Below are 23,628 nucleotides of genomic sequence, written 5' to 3' on the forward strand. Positions count from 1 at the left end.
ATGATTAAACATTTTTAATAAATTTCATATGTGAAAGGAAGTTCCTTTGTGATAAAATTCTATAACTTTATTTTCTTGTATGACTTCAGAAATTTTGTCTGCACTTTAAACTACATTGCAATAAAGTAATATGTAAATTGAAATTCAGCATTTTTCTCTGCTTCTACTTTCTGTTTTCCATATATTCCAGTTAGCAAAATATCAGACTGCTAAACTTAAGGTCAGTAGTTTAAATCCACCATCTGCTTCTTGGTAGAAAGATGAGCATTTTTTTTCCCCATGAAAATTTTCACCCTTGGAAACCCAGTCATTTAGATTTGGCTTGGGTTGGTCTCATTTGTATTTATTGTATGGTTTACAGACACTGTTTAGATAGTCTCACAATCATTTTAGACATATTTGAAGACCACATTCTGTAATGACTTTTGCTAACATGGTGTTATTTCATTTCCTCTTGCAGAGACATGACGGAAGTTGTACATATTAAAGATAGGAAGGAAGCAATTCATGAGTTAAAGTATTCACCAGATGGAACTTACCTTGCTGTTGGTTGCAATGACAGTTCAGTCGATGTTTATGGAGTTGCTCAGCGCTATAAGAAAGTTGGGGAATGTGTTGGATCACTTAGTTTCATCACTCATTTGGACTGGTCTGCAGACAGTAGATATTTACAGACTAATGATGGAAATGGGAAAAGACTTTTTTATAGAATGCCAGGTAAAATTTTAATATAAATTCTGATACAGCTTTTAAGTGTCTGTAAAAGATTTTTTTTTTATTTCATCTAAAATACAGTATGTAAGTCACATTTGACTATAGGAAATCAAAGATCTGAGAAAAGTTTGTGGTCTTTTCTATAAAGTTGCTCTTTTGTATTGAAATATTTTTGGTTATTAAATAAAGCTCTGGGAAGAACTAAGACCTATTTTGTGTTAAATTTTATACTATAAAAGTAGCTTATAGTGAAATTCTTCTCTGTATTAGAAAGTTAAAATATAATTTCCTTGAGTGAGATTAATGAATTAAATTTCACATTGTTCAATGTATCATCTTAGTTAACAATATAGCAGACTTTGAAAAACAGACCTTTCATCAAAATTTTGAAAGAAAGAATAAAACCGTTATTAAAAATTATCCACTGTCTTATTAGTAAGTTTATTTAATAAGTGTGTGATTAAATTGATGTCTTTTCTTATTATATGATGGTTTAGTCCTAACATCCTTTTACTCTAAAATTGAATAAATAAATGTGTAGTTGTTATTGTTGCCGTAGACTAGTGACGTATAGCAGCCCTGTGTTCATGACAGCAGGACTTGCTGTTCCGCACGGTCCTCACAGTTCCCACAGCGCGCGGGCCCAAGCTTGCAGTCACTGTGCCTGTCCATCTCATGGAGCACCTTATGCTCTTTTGTTGAACCTTTTCTTTCCAAGCAAGTAAATGTAGTATTTCCCACTTTTTCTTCTTTCTGTGTTTTCCTCAATTCTTGCTTTCCCCCAACCATGTTTCTCATACCCTTTTAAATATTCATTTGCCACTTTCTCACAGCGTTGAGCTTTTTTTTTTATAGTATAATAATACCCTATTGTGACTAATCTGGATTATTATTTTAACAGGATTTGGTTTTATTCAGCACATGGGTAAAGCTGCTAAGGCACATATACTTAAACCTATGTGTATCTGATTCAGTGTAGTATTTCTAGTGAGCTTTTAAAAACTGCACTTAATTATCACTCCTCTTTATTCAAACTCGCCTATTTATTTGTCTTTTCTACTCTAATTACAAGATTACTTAAGGACCCTTTACTTGACATTATCAGTTCTTTTATCCTCCTTGATAACCATAGTGTCTTGGTGATTAATTGCACAAACCTTTTTCCAAAAGCACCAATTGATTTTCCATTCAAGTTAGAAATCCTAGCCTTTGCCTTATTTGTGTTATAAGTAGTAAAACCTATGCTTAACTAAAACGCCAAAAATAAATAAATAAAAATTAAGGCTGGTTTCTTTTTAGGTGGAAAAGAAGTGACAAGTAAAGAAGAAGTTAAAGGTGTTCACTGGGCTTCCTGGACATGTGTTTCAGGCCTTGAAGTAAATGGAATTTGGCCCAAGTATTCAGATATCAGTGATATCAATTCAGTAGATGGAAATTATATTGGCCAAGTTTTAGTTACAGCTGATGACTATGGAGTTGTAAAACTTTTCCGATATCCTTGTTTAAGAAAAGGTAACTATTCTTTCAAAATACTTTCTCTCTCTTAAAGTACTTTTAGGTTTCTGCAGATAATTAGTCTTGATAAGTGAGTGTTTCATATTTTTTGAGAGTGTTTCATATTTTTAAGAATATTTAACAATTATTAAAGGGTTTCATAAGAAATGAACATTACTAGCTAAAATAATTTTTCTTTTTCTAGTTAAAATTATTTTTATATGTTACATTCTATTTTTGTCATGACATTTTCATTAGAAAATTTTTTTACATCCATATACTTAGGAATGCCCTATACCTCTTTCTTTTGAGAAAAATGTTTTTCTCCCCACTTTCAGATTTGCTTAATATGGTCAAACTATACAATGATGGCTTTCCTTTTTTGTGGCTTAATACCTTTAATCAAGAACATGTTTCTTAATGGCTTTTTCTCAAGAATTCTGAGGGAGCAGGAAGCTGTGCAAGCTAAGAGCACAATTTGGAGCCTGTTGGTGTATGGGTATTTCTTAGGTGGATGTATGTATGTATGTTGTGTAATTATTTCACATACATGGTTTTGACATTTATTTTCTGTAATAGTAGAATACACAAAAATCTGGGATCTGATAATTATTTTGGGAGTTATACTAGCACAGTAGATTAAGCATTGAGGTACTAACTTATAGGTATAAATATGCACAGATTCTACAAGGGAATTCTGTACTGAATCAGAGTTGATTGAACAGCAGTAGGTCCACATCCATGCCTACAAAAATTTCTTTCCAGTGCCTTATCTATTTTTTATTTCAGTTGTTTATTGTTGTTAAGTTGGAGATACTGATACATTATGAATATTTAACCCTTACCAGATATATAATTTGCAAGTATTTTCTCCCATTCTGTGACTTTGTACATATTGTTGTATCCTTTGAGAATGAAAATTTTTAACTTTGATGAAGTCCAGTCTATCTGTGTTTTGCTGTTGTTACTTTTTGCTTTTGCTGTCATGTCTAAAAACTCTTTCTCAGTCTAAGATCACAGAAATTCACACTTGTTTTCTTCTAAGTATTTTATAGTTATTACATTTAGGTCTTTGATTTATTTGTAGTTAAATTTCACATATAGTATAAGATAGAGATCCACATTCTCCTTTAATGAGTGGATGGAGTGGATATAGATCAGGTGTCTCCAAGTAACATATATTGAAAAGACTCATTGCTATGGTCTTGGAATTGCCCTTGCTGAAAAATCACTTTATAGTAAATTGTTGTTGATTGCCTTTGAGTCAAGCACGATTCATAGCGGCCCTATGAGCAAAAGACTTGAAGCCTTTCTATAACTATTGACATTTATCAAATTAAGTACATAGGCTTATTTCTTTATTCAGTTCTATTCCATTTATCCATGAATAAATATCTAGTAAACTCAACATCAAGAACACAAAGATTTTCACCACTGGGCAGATTGGCGACATCATGATAGATGGTGAAGAGATGGAGATTGTTAACAGCTTTAGTTTGCTGAGCTCCACAATCAACACTCTTCCTACTAACAGCCAGGAAATCAAAAGATGATTTGCATTAGGAAATTCTTCTGTCAGGGACCTCTCCAGAGTACTGAAGAGCAACAATGTCAGTATGGAGACTGTTGTGCACCTCATTCCAGGCCATGATCTTTGCAGTTACTTGCTATGCATCAGAAAACTGGACAATGACTAGGAATGATAGAAAGATAATTGATGCCTTTGAGCCGTGGTGCTGGAGAAATGTTTTGAATGGACTGGCAGGAGAACAAACAGATTTGACCTAGAGAAGGTAAAACCAGGCTGCTCCTTAGAGGAAAGCTTCTGAGGCTTCACCTGACATACTTTGGGCACGTTGCATGGAGGGCCTAGTCCTTGGAGAGGGACATCATGATTGGAAGGGTGAAGGGACAAGAGAGGAAGACCCTCAATGAGATAGATTGATTCAGTGACTGGGTAGTGGGATTAGATGTGTCAGAGACAGTTAAGGTTGGCACAGGATAGAGAAAGGCTCAGGGTTGTTGTATATAGGGTCACTGAGTCACAAGTGACTTGATGACACATAACAAAAAGGCAGAGTGGTAAAGAGTTGTGCTGGCAATCCAAAGTACGTAGATCAAATACACTGGCTTATCTGCGGGAGAAAGATGGGCATTCTCCTCTTGTGTGATTAATTGCCTATAAAAACCTGCCAGAGGGTCAGTTATGAGTTGGTTCCAACTTGATGATACACAGCAACAGAAGTCTAGTAGTAAGAAGCTGCACTGCAATCCCAAAGGCACATGGTTCGAATCCACCAACTGCTCCACTGGAGAAAGATGGAGAGTCTCCTCCCATGCAGTTTTATGAATCTGGAAATCTGCTGGAGGGTGAGCTGTGGATTATTTCTGACTCCATGGCGCACAGCAACGACAATAATTCTTACACCAGTGCCATACATCCAGTGTTGATTTTAAAAGCTCTGTAGTAAATTTTTAAATAGCAAAGTATAAGCCTTCCAATTTTGTTCTTATTTTTCCTGGTTGTTTTAAATATTCTAGGTCTTTTTCATCTCATATAAATTTTAGCATCAGATTGTCAATTTCTGCAAAATACCAACTGAGATTTTTATAGTATTTATGCTGAATCTGTAGAATTATTGTATTATTAATTTTTTTATTCTTCTCACTGAAAACATTGAGAAGAATGGGAATCCCAGAGCACTTAATTGTGCTCATGGAAAACCTTGACCTAGACCAGGAGGTTGTGTGTGAACAGAGCAAGGGAACACTACATGGTTTAACATTAGGAAGAGAGTATGTCAGTGTTGTATTCTCTCTTCCTACCTATTCAGTCTGTATGCTGAGCAAATTATTAGAGAAGCTGGACTCTATGAAGAGGAATGTGACATCAGGATTAGAGGGAGACACATCAATAACCTGTGTTATGCAGATGACACAACTTTGCTTGCTGGAAATGAGAAGGACTTGAAGCACTTGTTGCAGAAGAGTGAAGAATACAGCCTTCATTCAGTATGGATTGCATCTCAATGTCAAGATAAAGATTCTTAACACTGGATCTCTAGGCAACATCATGATTAATGGAGAAAAGATTGAAACTGTCAACAACTTCATCTTACTTGGATCCACAATTAATACCCTTGGTACCAGCAATCAGGAAATCAGGAAATGTGTTTCACTGGGAGAGTCTCCAGTTAGGTAACTCTCCAAATTACTGAATAATGATGTCAGATTGAGGCTATGGTCTTTCTGATCACTTATTATACATCTAAGAGCTGGACAACAAGTATGGATGGCAGTAGAAAAATTGATGCCTTTGAGCTGTGGTGTTGAAGAGTGCTGAACATCCCATGGACTGACAAAAGAACAAATAGATATATCTTAGAGAGGGTGCAACCAGAATGCTCTTTGGAGGCAAAGGTTATGAGGCTTTGCCTCATAGATGTCAAGACAAGTTGCTAGGAGGGGCTGACTATTCCTTGGAGAAGGACATGATGCTCAGAAAGGTCAGTGAAGGAGAGAAAGACCCTCAACCAGGTAGATTGGCATGGTGACTGGTACAGTGGGCTCAAATGTGTCAGGAATTGTAAGAATGGCACAGGATAGAACAGGGTTCATTCAGATATATTGCTCTTAGGGTTGTTAGGGTCATACTTGACAGCACCTAACAACAATAAGTCTTCAAACCAAGAATACATGAAATCTTTCCACTTAATTTTGGTCTTATTTCTTCTAAGATGGATGTTTTCTAATTTTCAGTGTGAGTTTTACACTTCTTTTGTTAAATTTATTTCTAAATATTGTATTTTACTTTGTAATGCTGTAAATAGGATAGTCTTCTTAATTTCATTGTTATTTTACTTCTAGTGTATTATTGTTGTTTTTGTTGTTATGTGCCATCGAGTTGCTTGTGACTCATAGTGACCCTATGTATAAGAGCCCTAAACACCATTCTAACCGGTGCCAACTTAGCCATCTCAAATGCAATTCCCACCACTCCAGTCGCAGAATAGATCTATCTCATCGAAGGTCTTCCTCTCCTGTGCCGCCCCTCCACTCTCCCAAACATAATGTCCCTCTCCAAGGACCAGTCCCTCCTTGCAACATGCCCGAAGTATGTCAGATGAAGCTTCAGAATCCTTGACTCCAAGGAGCATTCCAGCTTCACCTTCTCAAGGACAAAACTGTTCTCATAGCAGTCCATGGTATATTCAACACTCCTCTCCAGCATCAACAATATATACACCAACAACTAGAGCCAAAGAGGAGGAAATGGAAGATTTCTACCAATGTTTGCAGTCAGAAATTGATCAAACATGCAATCAAGAAGCATTGATAATAGTGAGTGACTGGAACGCAAAAGTTGGGAACAAGGAAGAAGGATCAGTAGCTAGAAAACACAGGCTCAGTGAGAGAAATGAGGCTGGAGATAGAATGATAGAGTTCTGCACATTCAATGATTTATTCATTGCAGATACCTTTTATAAGAAACATAAAAGCAGGCTATAAACACGGATTTCACCTGATGGTATGCATAGGATTCAAATCAATTACATTTGTGGAAAGACTCGGTGGACAAGCTCAATATCAGCAGTGAAAACCAGACTGGGTGCTAATTGTGGGACATATGCAAGTTCAAGCTGAAGTTGAGGAAAATTTGGTTCCACGGGAACCAAAATTTGACCTTAAGTCTGTCCCATTCGAATTTCAAAACCATCTCAGGAACAGGTTTGAGGTCTTGAGCACCAATGAGTGTAGACCAAATGAGCTCTGGGAGGGTATCAAGAAAGTAGTCCATGAAGAATGCAAAAGATCATTACAAAGGCTGAAGAAGAAGAAAAGACCAAGATGGAAGTCAGAGGAGACTCTGAGTATTGCATTAGAGTGCCAAGAAGCCAAAGCTAAAGGAAGAAACCGAGAAATTGAAGAGCTGAACTGAAAATCTCAAAAGCCTGCCCAGGACGACAGAGCAAGATACTATAATGAAATGTACAGAGAGCTGGAGTCAGAAAATCAAAAGGGCTGAACTTGCTCAGCGTTTCTTAAGCTGAAGGAGCTGAAAAACAAAGTCAAGCCACGGGTGGTAATACTTGAGGATTCTTTGGGTAGAATGTTAAATGATCCAGGAAGTGTCAAGAGAAGATGGAAGTAGTACACACAGTCACTGTATCTTCTAGTGTATAGAAATACAAATTACTGTTTACAGTAATACCTTTTTAGTTCTCCAGTGCATCAGTTTTATTCAGTCTTTTCACTCCTATAATTGTTTCACCTCTCAGGATTATATCCGTCAATATCTTCCATTTTGAGAAATTTCCATGCCATCTGCTCTACTGTTTTCATAGTCTCCTAACAATTGTGTAATAATTACTTATTTATTGTTACTTTTTTGCATTAAAAGTTCTTTTCATTCAGATACATCGTATTTCACACGTTTATTCATTCACATTGTGTTTCCAACAAAAATTAAGCACCGTTGCCCCGTAACAACTATTACCCCATCTTTTTCAGATCCCACTGGATTTTTTTTCCTAATTCCATCACCACCTCCTTCCCCCACCAAACTAGTAATTATATCTTTGTATTTTAAATGAATTCTATTCTTGCGCAAGTGAAACTTTATATCATCTTTTTTATATTAATTTTCTATCCTGTAATATTGCTGACCTTGCTTATTCTTTCATAGCTTTCTTAGGATTTTGTATGTATAAGACCTTATCCTGTGCAAATATGTAGTTGACTTCTCCCCCTGCAGTCTAGATGCTGGTTCGTTCTGTCCTGTCTAATTGCCCTGATGACAATTTCTGGTAAAAAAAATATCAGTAGCAACAGTGGGAGTGTGCAGCTTTGTCTTATTCCTGAGCTTAGGAGGGAAGATTTCACTCTTTAATTGTCATGCGTAACACTGTGGACTTTACTTTCATAGGGTCTTTTTATCAAGTTTAAAGAGTTCTTTCCTGTGTATAGTTTGTTGGGTTTGGGGGTTTTTTTAATGATGAAGGAATATTAGAATTTGCCTAATACCTTTTGTGCATCCATTGAGATGATTATGTGGATTTTACCCTTTAATATGTTAAGTGATTAATATTGTGTATTCCATGGTTGAATTATGTAAATTGAACTAACCTGGCATTCCTAGTTAAGTACCTCTTGTTCATAGGATATAATCCTGTTTATGTGTTGCTGGATGCAGTGTATTAGTATTTTGTTGGTGACTTACATTTTAAAAATATCTGTGGCTGCTTGGGTTGAGAATTGTAAGAGCAGAGGTGAAGTAATTTTGATCCTTTCAATCTTGCTTAGGACCAAAGACCTAAAAAAAGATGATCACCTTGAGGATACATGTTTTTCTCAGAGCGATAAAGTGATGCCTTATGGCCCTTATGGTTTCTACTAAAGTATACTGTAAATTAGTAGAACAGAGGTTTGTATCCATTGATAAAAGTTCATTTATTTGTTTAATCAAGAAATGTTTGAATTAACATTTTCTCCTTGATTATCATTATTAAGATAGTAGAAAGAGGAGAGAGAATTGCTCATGTATAGAAATAGTTTGAAATGATATGTAATTTCTGTTGGAATTTGCTTATCAATTTAAAGATACATTTTTGTTATAGGGGCCAAGTTTAAGAAATATATCGGTCATTCAGCTCATGTAACTAATGTCAGGTGGTCACATGATTATCAGTGGATTATTTCTATTGGTGGAGCAGACCACTCTGTATTTCAATGGAAATTTATTCCTGAAAGAAAACTGAAAGATGCTCTTCATATACCACCCCAAGGTGAGTAGTAGATGCTATCCAACCAGTTTTCCTAGCAAAAAAACCTCCTTCATTATCCCCAATTTTAGCACTGGAATAAAATCTAGCTTTATAATCTAACATTATAGTAGAAGAAATATTTTATTAAAACATTCTGTCTCTCTCTCCCATTGCATGAAGTCAAAACTTAGACTTACATGTGTAGAGGATCTTCCAGTGGGTTTTTCAAGGCTTTACGTCTTATGGGAGGAGATTGTCAATCTTTTCTCCTTTGAAGCAGCTGGTGGATTCAAACCATTTCCTCTTAGATTGTCAGTGCAAGTCCTTCCTCCTAGATCCCCAGAGCTTCCTTCTGTATGTTTAAAGTCAAATTTCACAAAGAATCAAATATAAAATTCCTTTGGTTACAATAAATCTGTTGTATAATGAGTAAAGAAACAGATAGGTTAGCAAAACTAGCATTTAATGTATACTCTGGAAGACTGACATCTAGGTTTTGTAATGTTTATTTTTTACAAAAGTGAATTATCAACTGTTGACAGCCCTATTGCATGTAGTATTTTTTAGCTACTCTTCTTGTTGTTTGTAGGTCATACTCACTTATCTTTGCGCAGACATTTACATTTCATGTAGCGGTCACTGGGGAGCCAGTGAAGGGATTTAAAGGAGCTATTGAGTTGGCAGTGAGTGGAGAGGAACATAATCTTTAGTACAGTTTACTGACATCTGTGTCACTTGAATGGGTAATTTTACTTGATTGTTTTATGGTTTGTCTCCATGTCAGCTGATGATAGAATTCAGTTATTAATTTTACAGTGCTATTTTGAAAATTAATATTTTGTTAAAAGTATAACATTTTTATAAATTACAGAAAGTCTGGCAGACTCTAATAGTGATGAATCAGATTCAGATCTATCTGATGTTCCAGAACTGGATTCTGAAATTGAGCAAGAGACACAGCTAACTTACCGTCGGCAGGTAATGTTTATGCCATTTCTCCTGGAAATGGATGGTTTCTCCTTTTGCCTGACTCCCTTTTCTTTTCTCATTTGTTGTCTTCTTTTGTGGCTCCTAATTTTTCAAGTAGTGTGTGGTTATTTCCATTTTCCCCCTCTGTGAGTTAAAATACTCCTGTAAGATTCTCTTTTATGGATGGGATAAATAATGAATACTGCATTGAAACAGATGAGAGAGAAAACTGTTTAGAAGGGATATGTGATTAGGTATTTTTGTCATGACAGGAGTCCAGAATGAAGGCTGCACAGTGGAGTGGGCTTGGGGGGAGGGATTGCATAACAATGAAAGAATTTTTCTTATACTTTTTAAAGAGGAGAGTGAATTGGGGGAGGGGTGGGTAGGAAGAAAAGTGCAACAGTGAATGAATGGAAATCCAAAGTCTCTGTAAATTTTCATTAAAATTAGTAATAATTTAAAAAATATACTCTTTTATGCTAAGTTCCTGTTGTACCATATGTGTTTGCATTATAATTACCTATAGATTTTGTCACAGTACACTTTCATTTATTACTTTTAAAATAATGTCTTATAAAAATAAAAATGTCATGGTCCACTGAGTATGTGTATGTTATTGTGATATATAGAAAATACAGAAAATGAATTAGTCTTTCCAAGGATGTTTTAGAAGGTGGCTACTCATTTAAGATAATTGTTAAAGCTTTATTAACCAACTATAACCAAGGAAAAATTATATTAGGAGACTGTAAAAGCCTTTTTTCATATGATGTGTTTTAATATATTCATACGTATGTGCATTTTTAAAGGTTTACAAAGAAGATCTACCTCAGCTTAAAGAGCAGTGCAAAGAAAAACAAAAAAATGCTACTTCTAAAAGAAGAGAGCGAGCTCCAGGAAATAGTATTCGGTTACACTTTATTCATGGGTATAAAATGACTGTCTTTCACTTACATGTTTAGATTTTGTGTTAAAACTGTAATTTTTTAGCAACTCCCTCTAACTTTGTTTCCTCATCTATAAAATGGAGATAATAGCAATACTGCTTCATAGACGAACTCTAGGGACAGCTTTGCCTGACACATAATAAATGTTATAAAAAGGAAATAAATTAATCTTAGAAAAGTTTTCTATTTTGAAACATGGAACATCTTTCATTAAATAAATGAAAGTATATAAAATATAAGAAATAATTATCTTCCTCAAATTTCTCTGCTTGAGAATGACAGTGTGACTTTTTTTACCTTAGCATTTTGGCCTTCACATTTTCATTTCAATAAAATACAGTTTCTGGAAGCACAAGTTTCTCATTCCAGCTTGGCAACAGCAGACTTTAATCCACCTCCTTTCTACCCCTCATTCAGTAGTCAGTTTCTTACCTGCTTGATAGTATCTTTCAAGACTGTAAAACAGACTTCCCTAGTAAAAACAGTTTTTCTCCATATTACACTAGACAGCATGTTTCTGTACTGTTGTATGTTTCATGAATGTGAAGCGCAAATAAAATAATCTTGACTATTTTAAGAATATTTGTCTTGGATGTTTACATTTTTATATTTATAATGGGTTTTTTAAAAAATATATATTCTTATGGTTCAGAAATGAGTGAAAAAGAGTAGACTTTGGAAGTCTTTTTATCATCTCTGACTAAAAGTAATTTCCCAGCAATTATATAAACAAATACAAAAGTGTATTGCTTTAATATCCATCTACTTTTGAAAAAGCCACTGTTTCTGTTCTTTAGGATGTTGTTACTTAGCTGAAGTCCCTGTTGGCTTCTAGGGCTCCTGTGTAGGACAGAATGAAACACTGCCCTCACCTGCACGTCCTCACCATCGCTGCTGTGCTTAAGCCCCATGGCAGCCACTGCGTGCATCGCTCTAAGTAATACTGACTGGGCACCGTGTTGCACATTGCTGCTTTCATTTGATAGCATAGCTTTAATTTAATGGCAGTTTGAAATCAGAGCAGTTGATAAAAGTTAATGGAACCAGGGATATTCCTATTTGTCAGTTGTTCACTATCCTTTAAAACTAGAAATTGAGCAACTCATAAAGTACCGACTTCTCTGTGTAGTTCATATTGATCATATAAAAGGCCAAGGTCAATTGACTATGATGTTTTTTTATCCTAGATACAGAGGTTATGACTGTCGAAGTAACCTGTTTTATACTCAGATCGGTGAAATTGTGTACCATGTGGCAGCAGTGGGTGTCATTTATAATCGACAGCAGAACACACAGCGTTTTTACCTGGGCCATGATGACGACATACTCTGTCTGGCTATTCATCCTTTAAAAGACTATGTAGCAACAGGCCAGGTAGGTACAACCATTTTCTGGATTATAAAGTGAGGTTATTCAACGTGTTTTTATATCCTTTCTATTCAAAGCAATGAAGGATAAAAAGTTGGAATTTTATTTTCCTATTTTTAATAACATTTACCTCGAATTTTTTTCTATAGGTTTCTTTATTGTTTGTTGTCTTGTTGTTGGGTGCCATCAAGTTGAATATGACTCATAGTGACCCTATGAACAGCAAATCTGAACCCTGTCCTATCCTGTGCAATCATTTTCATCTGATATCCTATTGCCACAGTCACTGTGTCAGTCCGTCTTGTTGAAGGTTGTCCTCTCTTTTGCTCACCATCCACCTTTCTAAGCCTGATACCGCTTTCCAAGGAATAGTACTGCCTAACAACATACCCAGAGGATGTGAAATAAAGCTTTACAATTCTTGCCTCTAACAAACGCTCTGGCTACACTTTCTAGAACCAAGACATATCTGTCTGTTCTTTTTGACAGTTCATGGGATATGTAATACTATTCTCCAATACGACAGCCATAATAATAACCTATTCCATTTTAGCATAGCAGAAAAAACAAATACTAAAGTAGGAAATAACTGAGAAAAGTCTTAATGAATACTTTTCTATCAAATAATTTTCAAATAAGAAAGGAAAGGGATGATCCTCCCAGGTTCATACTCTACGCAAGTGCTTTACTCATTTCTATATTCTTCTCACTTCAAAATTCCAAGAGTGGAGTTTTTTTCTTTCCAATTTACATGTAAGGAAGTTTAAGTTTATAAAAAGAATTTCCTCAAGATCACTCAACTAATAAGTGCTGTTGTTACTATATAAAACCATTATTGTAGAATGAGTATGAGGATCCAAGATGGGGAGCAGGGTGGAAATCGAGTGGTGAGGATGAGGGAGGTAGGGTGTTAGTCATAGGGTTGTACAATTCAGTGGATGGGTGGGGTTAAGGAAATGGGAAGGATCTTTTGTGAAAAACAATTTATCCAAACTGTAAATAAATCAGAGTAATGTAAAAAAAAAAAAACCATTTAAAAAGAGTTTAGAAAAAAAAATAAACGCTATTGTTAAGTGCCTTAACAGAAACTCTGAATCACTGCAACCCTGTGAAGAGCAGATCTGAACCTTTTTTATCCTCTCCATGTCTGATCTGTCTGAGCCTTTTGTTACAGTCACTGTGTCAATCCATCATGTTAAGGTTCTCTTTCTGACTCTCAACTTTTCCCAAAGAGATGTCTTTTCCCACGGACTGTCTGACTTCTGACAGCATACCCCAGTTACGTGAGATGAAGTTTCGCCATCCTTGGTTAAGGAACACCATGGCTACACTTCTCCAAGACATACATTTTGTTCTTTTTTAATAGATTATTCAGTACTCTTCTCCAACTTTACAGTCCAAAGACATTGATTCTTCTTCTGGCATCCTTATTCATGGTCCAGCTATCAGATACATAGTAAGTGATGGAAAAAACCATGGCTTGGATCAGGTGCACCTTAGTCTTTAAACTGATGACCTTGCTCTTCAGCACTTTGGTGAAGTCCTTGACAGCAGTTTCCTAATGTAACATGTCTTTTTATTTATTGAGTACTCTTACTCTAGGTGTTGACTGTGGACCCAAGTAAAATGAAATCCTTGGCACTTTATGCTTTTATTATCATGCATGATGTTGCCTGTTGGTCCAGTGGTCAGGATTTTTATTTTCTTGATGTTGAGATGTAATCCATATGGAAGGCTGTTGTCTTTGATCTTCTGTAGCAAGTGTTTTAGGTCCTCTTCACTTTTAACAAGCAAGATTGTGTTATTTGCATAACACAAGTTGTTGATAAGTCTCCCTCCAGTCTTGGTGCCACCCTCTTTTATTATAGTCTAGCTTTTTAAATTATTTGATCAGCAAATAGATTGAATAGATATGAAGAAACAATACAGCCTTGATACACTTTTCCTGATTTTACAACCATGCAGAGTTCCCTTGTTTGGTGTGGACACTTGCTGCTTGGTCTAGGTATAGGTTTCACATGAGCATAATTAAGTATTCTGGGATTCCCAGTGTTAACCATAGTTTGTTATGATCCACACAGTCAAATGATTGTTGCATCGTCAATAAAGAACAGAAATATTTTCTGGTATCCTCTGCTTTTCAGTAAAGATTCATGTGATATCCCTTGTACAATGGCCTTTTCTGAATCCACCTTGACTTCCTGGCTTTCCCCTGTCAATGTACTGTTTTAGCTGTTTTTTAATAATCTTCAGCAAGACTTTACTTGCATGGGATATTAATGATATTGTTCAAGAATTTTCATAATCTGTTGGATCAGCATTTTTTTAATAAGCACAACATGAATTGCTTCCAACTAGTTGGCTAGATAGCTGTCTTCTAAATTTTTTGGCATAGATTAGTTAGTGAGTACATTAAGGATTGTATCTGCTTGTTGAAATATGCCAGTTGGTATCCCATCAATTCCTCGGGCCTCAATTTTTTGCCCCCAGTGCTTTCAGTGCAGCTTAAAATTTTTCTGTCATTGCCACTGGTTCTTGGTCGTACGCTTCTTTCTAAAATGGTTCTATGTCAACCAATTCTTTTTGATACCGAGACTCAGTGTATTCCTTCCATCTTTTGCTGTTTCCTACATTATTCAGGATTTTGCCATGGAATCCTTCAGTCTTGCAACTCAATGATTGAAATTTTTCTTCAGTCTTTGAGCTTGAGAAATGCCACATGTATTCTTTTTTCATATATACTCCAACTCTCTGCACATTTCATTGTAAAGTTTCAGGCTGCTCTTTGAAATATTCTCCTTTAATATGTCTGCTCTTTGTTTGGACTTCTACTTTTTAGTGCTTTTTTTAGGGTCTTTAATGACATCTGTTTGAGTCTTTAAAAAGAATAACAGGCCTTCTAAAAACCTCAAGTAACAGAGAAACATTGTTGGCTATAATACTACAAATAGAGTACCTCAGACATTTAAAAATGAGGAGAAACAACTGCAAACATCCATTAATAATTGAACATGGAATGTACAAAGTACAAATCTAGGAAAATTGGAAATTTAAAAAATGTAATGGAACACATGAAAATAAACATTGTAGGCATTACTGAGATGAGATGGACCGATACTGGCCACTTTGAACCAGACAAACGTAACGATTTTTTATGTTGGGAATGAGAAATTGAAGAAGAAATGTTGCATTTATAGTAAAAAAGGATATTTCTAGATCTATGCTGAAGTACAGTGCTGTAAGCAAATACTATCCATACACATGCTAGAAATACCTGTTAATATAGCTATTATTCAAGTATGCACACCAATAACTAAAGCCAAAGATGAAGAAATTGAAGACTTCTACCAACTTTTGTATTTTCTCCAAGATGTAGTTGTTTATCCTTTTGGCAACCCGTGGGATACTGAGTACTTTTCTCCAGCACCACAGCTCAAAGGCATTTTATATATATATATATATCTCCTTATTCATTGTCTCACTTTCTGGTTCATCAAAAGTCATTGGAAAGACTTGAGTCAAATATACCTTAGTCTTCACACTGACCTCACTGTCCTCAACACCTTCGTGAGGAGAAAGTACAACCAAGGGCTTCTTCAGAGGAAAGGATAATGAAGCTCTGTCTCACATACTTGCAGCATGTTTTAGGAGGGACCAGTCATTGGACAAGAACATCATGCTTGAAAAAGGTCCGCAACAGAAAGACCTTTGACGAGATGGATTGACACAGTGATTGTAGCAGTGGGCTCGGACATATCAGGGTTGATGAGGAAGGAGCAGACTAAGGCAGGGTTCAGATCTATACAGACAGTCTCTATGGGTTCTAGTCAACTCAGTGGAACTAACAACAACAAGCCAACTTTCCGGTCTGAAATTGATCAAACATGCAGTCAGGATGTACTAATAATAACTGGTGACAGGAATTCAAAAGTTGGAAACAAAGAAGAACTGGTAGTCGAAAAATATGGACTTGTTAACAGAAATGAGAATGGAGATCAAATAATTGAATTTTGTGCAGTGTGAGTGATTTTTTGGTTGCAAATGGCTTTAAAAAAATCAAACACAGACATCAACTATAAACCTGAATGTCACTGATGGACTACACAGGAATGAGGTTGACTACACTTGTGGAAAGCGTTGATGGAGAAGTGCAATATCAGCAGCTGAACCAAGGCCAGGGGCTGACTGTGAAACAGAGGATCAATGACTCATGTGTGAGTTCAGATGAAAGTTGAAGAAAATGAAACAAGTCTATAAGAAGCAAAGTATGACCTTAAGTTCATCCTACCTGAATTTAAAAATAATCGCAAGAATAGATTTGATGCTTTGAACACTAATATAAGATGAAATAAGTTGTGGGATCCATGAAGAAAGCAACTTCTAAGTATCAGTAAAGCTTAAAGCCCTTAGTCTACCTGATTCTTTAAACTGTGTAAATATCTTAAAACCCTGCACCTTCTAGGGAACACTGCGGGATCAGTTTATATCATATAACATCTTTGAACAAAGAGAGAAAAATCTTTATTTGACTTATTCCACACTCTTTCCAATTATACCTCTATCACCCTTAACTTCTCTTTCTATCCTTTTCTCCAATTTCTAACAATTACTGGGCACATGCTGTTACCAGGAAATGTACTAGAAATATAAAGATAACTGAAACCTCTTCTCACCATGATAAATACTTATTCTTAGAAGTAAGACATACCTGCATTGTTACAACTATATATTGCAACTTCTCAATCTGTGCCTCAGAGCTCCTTCTCAATCCTGGCCCTGTAGGCACCTTGGTTTAGATAGTTCCTTGCTGGGTCACCATCCTGTGCATTGTAGGATGATTAGCAGAATTCTTGGCCTCTATCTACTACGTGTCAGTAGCACCCGACAATCTGTTGTGGCAATTTAAAAAAAATGGCTCCAGACATTTCCAAAGCCTCCTCTCCCACACCTCATATTGAGAATCACTCTATAGAGATCTGTTTAAAATCTTCCAACTGTGTGATGAAGGATGGATAATTTGTGCCCACTAGAATGATGGCAACCGTCACAGACAGTGACACCTGAGCTGAGTCATTTACCTAAGGAGGTTTTTTGTTTTGTTTTATTTTATTAATTTTTTCTGTGTGTACCATCAAATCGGATCTGACTGGTACAAGAGGAGACTGCCCCTCCTTCTCCAGCAGAGCATCTGGTGGATTTGAACCACATACCTCTGGGACTGCAGTGCAGCTTCTCGCCACTAGGCCACCAGAGCTCCCTTACCTAAGAAGGTTTTAGGGAGACCATTCTACATGTCATATCATGCATAACAGTAGAGAGGGGAAAGAGTTGGTAAAGAGCACAGCTTATTTAGAGAAGCACCTGTAGCCTAACATTCTTAGATTCTTGAGTGCATAGACATTGGTGAGAGAACTAAGCAAAAGCAGAGAGTCTCTGGGATACCATTTACTTTATATCAGTGGTTCCTTGTGGAGCAGTGATATACTCACGTGCTCAGGCACGGAGTGTAAACATTGCTTTACAGTATGGGACAATTGTGGAAAACAACGTTTACTACCATAATGCTGGGACGTAAGCAAACTGTGGTCAAATTAATAAAAAGTCAGTGTGCTGCAAGATCCCGGGTATTCCCCAAGTCACCAATCCTTCGCCACTGGCTTTGCTTCCTGGTAGCACGTCTACATGAGTCACCACCCGCTCCTCTCCTGGAGTCTCCCAGGTCCTCTCCTGCTTCTCCCAGTGTTTTCAGTTTCTGTCCTCTTCTGTTTTACAACCAGTTGGTCCTGTCTGTATAAAGCTGTAGATTTCGAAATGAATATTTCTTCTGATTATTCAAAGTGAATGTTGTTGTGTACCATATAGCTGAGTCTCCGGCAGATTTTTCAGAGGCAGTTAATTCCACAGGACGAGATTGCTGCCCATCCTTCTTCAGAGGAGCAGCTGCTGGCCTCGAACTGCATGCCTTCAGGATTGCAGCTCAGCTTCTTACCTCTAGGCCACCAGAATATACTAAAAAGAAAAGTTCTGAAGCATTTTAAGTGTTTTGAGATTGAGATGATAATTCTTCAAAAATGAACTATAAATCTTAGGCAGAGATGGTAAATCTTCTATTTTATTTCTTTTCAATGTATGTGACAATAAGGTGCGTAAAAAGGTTTTTATAATTCTGTTTCAGGTAGGCAGGGATCCTTCAGTACACATATGGGATACAGAGACCGTAAAGCCATTATCAATATTAAAGGGCTACCACCAATATGGTGTCTGTGCTGTTGACTTCTCAGGTAAGGCCGTTTTCTACCTCAGTTTGAATGATCAAAATGTAGAGGGAATATGTACCACCATCTTAACATAAATCATTGTTGCCTAAAATTATCTTTTTCGTTTGTTTTCATAGTGTTAACAAATGCATATTGGTGTCCTCAGCACTCACAACTTCAAAAATTGACTTTGCTGGTTAGCTTATAATGTATTAAGTATAACTTTAGTACCATTAAGTAAGCATGCTACAATTAAAATAAAAATGCATAACATCTAAAATCCTGTCAATTACCACAAGTAGTCTGTATCTTCTATACTAGGAAAACTCTGAACATGGTAAAGGCTTTGTAGCTAGAAAGGTGAGAACTGAAATGCTTGTTTTATAACATTTACGTGAAATCACAGTTATGTAGATTGAATTGTGTCCCTACGAAGTAGGTGCTGGAATCCCTACCAGAGCAAGGATCTCGATACTTACAGTCATGGTATTTTTAGTTGCTTTGTGTGCATCTGAAAGTTAGACAATGAATATGGAGGCCTGAAGAAGAACTGATGCCTTTGAAGAAAAGTATTGCCTGCAATGGTATCTCTTTGGAGACTAAGGTGCGTCTGATACAGGCCATGGTCTTCGCAATCACCTGTTATGCATCAGAGAGTTGGACAATGACCAAGGAGGATAGAAGGAGAATTGATGCCTTTGAGCTGTGGTGCTGGAGAAGAGTATTGAGAATACCATGGACTGCTAGGAAAACAAACAGATTTGTCCTGGAAAGGGTTAAACCAGGTGGCTCCTTGGAGGCAAGGATTCTGAGGCTCCGTCTAACATACTTTGGACATGTTGTGAGGAGAGACCGGTCCTTGGAGAGGGACATCATGCTTGGGAGGGTGGAGGGACAGCGCAGGAGAGGAAGGCCCTCTATGAGGTGGATTGATTCAGTGACTGGGATAATTGGGATGTGAATGTCAGAGACAGTGCGATTGGCACAGGACAGAGCGGAGTTTAGGGCTGTTGTACATAGGGTCGCTATGAGTCTCAGGTGACTCAACTGCACATAACAACAACAACAACATTGCCTGTACCGTGGACTGCCAAAAAAACCCCTAAACAAAACATGTCTTGGAGGAGATTTGATGACCAGGGTGCTCCTCAGAGGGAAGGGTGGTGACATTCATTTCACGTTGGGTATGTTGTCAGGACATCATTCTGGGAAGGGTGGAGGGTCAGCAAAAGAGAGGATGGCCCTCAACAAGATAGACTGTCACCGTGCAGGTAACAGGACTCGAGGAGGTCAGAGGTGGTGGGGATGACATAGGATAGAGCAAGGTTCCTATCTGTTGTTCACAGGAGCACCTTACAACAACAGAATACCTGTCAGCGTAATCCCATTTGGGAACAGAGTTTTCTTTTTTAAAAATTTACTTTGTTTTTTTTGGGGGGAGGGGGGAGGGGTTTGTGCGGGGAGAAGGGTGCAACAATGAATGAATGGAATCCCAAAATCTCTGTAGATGTTCATTGAAATGAAAAATAAACAACCTAAATTAAAAAAAAAATTTTACTTTGTTTTTGTAGAGAATAGAAACAGCAGAAATACACCAACTCAAGTTCCTTTATATACACTTCAGCAATGCTGATTGCATTTTCCAGGCCCTTCAGCCATTTTTACCTCAGAAGTTGTCCCTTTTCCATTAACAGACTCACTGCTATGTAAGGTTCTTATCTGAGTTGCTGTTGTAAGTTTGATCTTATGTATAAAGAAGGAGGGGAAGGAAATGGGAAGGATCTTTTGTGAAAAACAATGTATTCAAACTTTGTAAAGAAATCAGTATTTTTTTAAAGAGAGCATAATTCTCAAGTCAGATATTCTTTACTAGAAAAGCTAAACTGTTGTTTAACTTTTTTTTTTTAAATAAAACTTTTCTTTTACACTGGTTTACCTACAAAGATCATATACATTGTTTTACAAACGGATCTTTCCCATTTCCTTCTCCCAGCCCCTCCCTCCACCCATCAAATTGTGTGACCCTATGATTAATCCCACCCCCTCATCCTCACCCCTGTCTTCCTCCACTTCCCCCCGCTCTTGGATCCTCATAGATGTTTTACAATAATGGTCTTATACAGAATTTGTCCTTATGGGACTGAATTAGTTCACTTGGCACAGTGCTCTCCAGTCCCTCCCAAGTTAGGCAGTGATTTACAAAACCGTTGCTCCTGGATGCTGTATAGGATCCCACCACATGAATGTACCATAATTTCTCAATCCATTTTCTTGTAGTTGGACATTTAGGCTGTTTCCATATTCTTGCGATGGTTGTTGTTTGATCGTAGAAGACTTCAAGGTATATACTTTTGATCTGAAGATTATTTTAGAACAGTTGTTTTGGGGGTTGGTTTATCTAGCATTCACAGCTTACAAAGTCTAGCTTCCATGAGAATTTGAAATACGTTTCAGTATTGCTTGTCAATCCCTTTGATCACAATTTGTAAATAAAGTGATCAAAGTGTTTAATAATGGTTATTGGACAACATTAACTTATGTTCTCATTGTCGTTGTTGTTGTTAGGTGCCATCGAGTTCAGTATGACTTACATTGACCCTGTGAACAAAAGATCTGAACCCTATTCTGTGTCTTCCTCACACTTCCTGACACACAAGAGCCCATTGCAGCAGTCACCGGGTTGAGGGTTTCCCTCTCTTTTGCTGACCCTCCACCATTCCCAGAATCATGTCCGTCCGTCCTAGCAACATGCACAAAGTATGCGAGGCAAAGCCTCATCATTCTTACCTCCAAAGAACACTCCAGCTGCACCCTCTCTAAGACATTATCTATTTTTCCTCTTGTCCTGTCTCCAATACCACAGCCCAAAGGTGTCAGTTCTTTTTCTGTCATCTTTATTCATTGTCCAGCTCTCAGATGCATAGCAAATTATTGGAAAGATGGTGGCCTGGATCAGATATACCTCAGTCTTCAAACTGACATCATTACTCCTCAATAATTTGGAGAGGTCCCTAAACTGCAGATTTTCCCAGTGCAGATCTGTTCTCTCTCATAGCAAAGGAAAACAGTTGTTTACAGAAGCAGTGAGACACTTGTTCCGTTTTCTCCTCCTAATAAATCTGTTTCTTGTTATAGTTGTGTAATTGGCCATCATTTAGCATTGCCTTATAAAAATTTAAATATACTACTGTGGTTTGATAAGAAGCTGCACTGCAGTCGCAAAGGCACGGGATTTGAATCCACCAATTGTTCTGGATGGGCAATCTCCTTCTGTCAATTTACTCTTCTAAAAACCCACCAGAGGGTCCACTGTAGGTTGGTTCCAACTCAGTAGCACACAATAACATCAGTAACAGCTGTGGCTTAACATACGTAATGGACATTTTCTTTATTTACTGAATATTAATGTTTAATATATCACACTGATTACTTTTCACAGCGGATGGGAAACGACTGGCTTCAGTTGGAATAGATGATAGTCACACTATTGTGCTGTGGGACTGGAAGAAAGGAGAGAAACTTTCAATAGCAAGGTAGGGAAAAACACATTTTATTGGCAAAGTATTGAAATTACTTTGGACTTAAAAAAATCTTTTCAATTATAACAATTTTTAATCAAGTATGTAATCTTTTTGTTCTCTTTATTACCATTTGAATCATTAATATTGCAGCCAAGTAAAATCTTGCTGAAGATTATGTAAAAATGGCTAGAACAGTACAATGACAGAGAACTGCCAGAAAAGTAGCATTCATAAGAGACTGTGGCCTAAGGGATGTAATTGCTCATGTCAGAAGGATCTTGGCTGACAGCAGGGAATAGCAGAAAGATGTCTATTTGTGTTTTATTGACTGTGCATTTGGCTGTGTGGATCATAATGAATTATGGATAGGATTGAGAAGAATGGGCATTCCAGAGCACTTAATTGTGCTCGTGCAACACTTGTCCATGGATCAAGAAGGTGTTGTCCAAATAGACTAAGGGACCACTGCATGGTTTAAAATCAGGAAACATGTGTGTCACTGTTGTATTCTTTGTAATCTGTTCAAACTGTTTGTTGAGCAAATAATTTGAGAAGCTATACTATATGAAGAAGAATTTCACATCAGAGTTAGAGAAAGACTTATCAACAACCTATCTTATTCAAATAAGACTTTGCTTACTGAAAGCAAAGAGGACTTGAAACATTGCAGAAGTTCAAAGGCTGCACCCTACAATATGGATTGCATGTTAACATAAAAATTCTCACCCTTATATCAACAGTCAACTTTATGATCGATAGAGAAAAGATTAATATTACCATAGTTTTCATTTTACTGAGATCCTCAATTAATATGCATAGTAGCAGCCAAGAAATTAAAAGACAGGGCAAATACTACATAGTGCCACTGTTGTAGAATGGGACTGACATCAGGGTTGGGGTGAGACTGAGAAAGATGGGCTAAATTATGTATACCACATTGAAACAGATGAGGGAGAAAACAATTTAAAAGCAATATATGATTGAGTATTATGGTTACGACAAGAGTCCAGAATGAAGGTTGCATAGTGGAGAGAACTGGGGGTTGGGGGGCTTGTATACCAATGAAGGAATTTTACTTTTCAAAGAGAAGAGCAAACTGGGGTGTAGGGATAGGCAGGGAGAAAAATGCAACAGTGAATGAATGGAAATCCAGAATCTCTGTAAATGTTCATTAAAATTAATAAAATAAAATTTAAAAAATTATGTGTTACTGTAAAGATTTAACTATACCATCTGTATAATATCCAAGATGGTGCTCTGTATTTGCAATGGATACTCAGATGATGCTTCTTCTCTCTCTCTTCTCAAACCCCTGGTGCAGTTTCATAGACCAGAACCTGTACCTTATCCCAGCTCACTCATTAACTATCACTCTAAACATGCAATCAGGGTAAAAATAACCCACTCCCTAGCAGTTAAGTGGTTGAAGCAGGGAGAGAGAGCCATTTGTAAAGGATTCAAAGCAGATTTGTTGATGTTATGTGCCCTTGGAGTTAGCATTTAATTGAGTGAGTTTTAGGTACTCCCTCCAAGAGTACTACTATTTAATTTCTGAAAATGGTTTAAAATCCCATGGAAAAGGAAACCTGCT

General features: G+C 36.9%; 1 protein-coding gene across 1 annotated transcript in view; it reads left to right on the forward strand.

The window, feature by feature from the left end:
- Positions 1–23,628, forward strand: part of EML5 (echinoderm microtubule associated protein like 5) — a 197,726-nt gene that overhangs the window by 78,922 nt on the left and 95,176 nt on the right. Inside the window, exons 9-16 of the mRNA XM_006879132.1 lie at positions 461–717; positions 2,014–2,226; positions 8,826–8,993; positions 9,844–9,950; positions 10,754–10,872; positions 12,079–12,265; positions 18,435–18,540; positions 21,956–22,049. Coding sequence (XP_006879194.1) covers positions 461–717; positions 2,014–2,226; positions 8,826–8,993; positions 9,844–9,950; positions 10,754–10,872; positions 12,079–12,265; positions 18,435–18,540; positions 21,956–22,049 — 1,251 coding nt within the window. The remainder of the gene's footprint in view (positions 1–460; positions 718–2,013; positions 2,227–8,825; positions 8,994–9,843; positions 9,951–10,753; positions 10,873–12,078; positions 12,266–18,434; positions 18,541–21,955; positions 22,050–23,628) is intronic.

The sequence above is a fragment of the Elephantulus edwardii genome, unplaced genomic scaffold, assembly GCF_000299155.1.
Source record: "Elephantulus edwardii isolate Elephantulus edwardi_28Jun2011 unplaced genomic scaffold, EleEdw1.0 scaffold00002, whole genome shotgun sequence".
Lineage (NCBI taxonomy): Eukaryota > Metazoa > Chordata > Mammalia > Macroscelidea > Macroscelididae > Elephantulus > Elephantulus edwardii.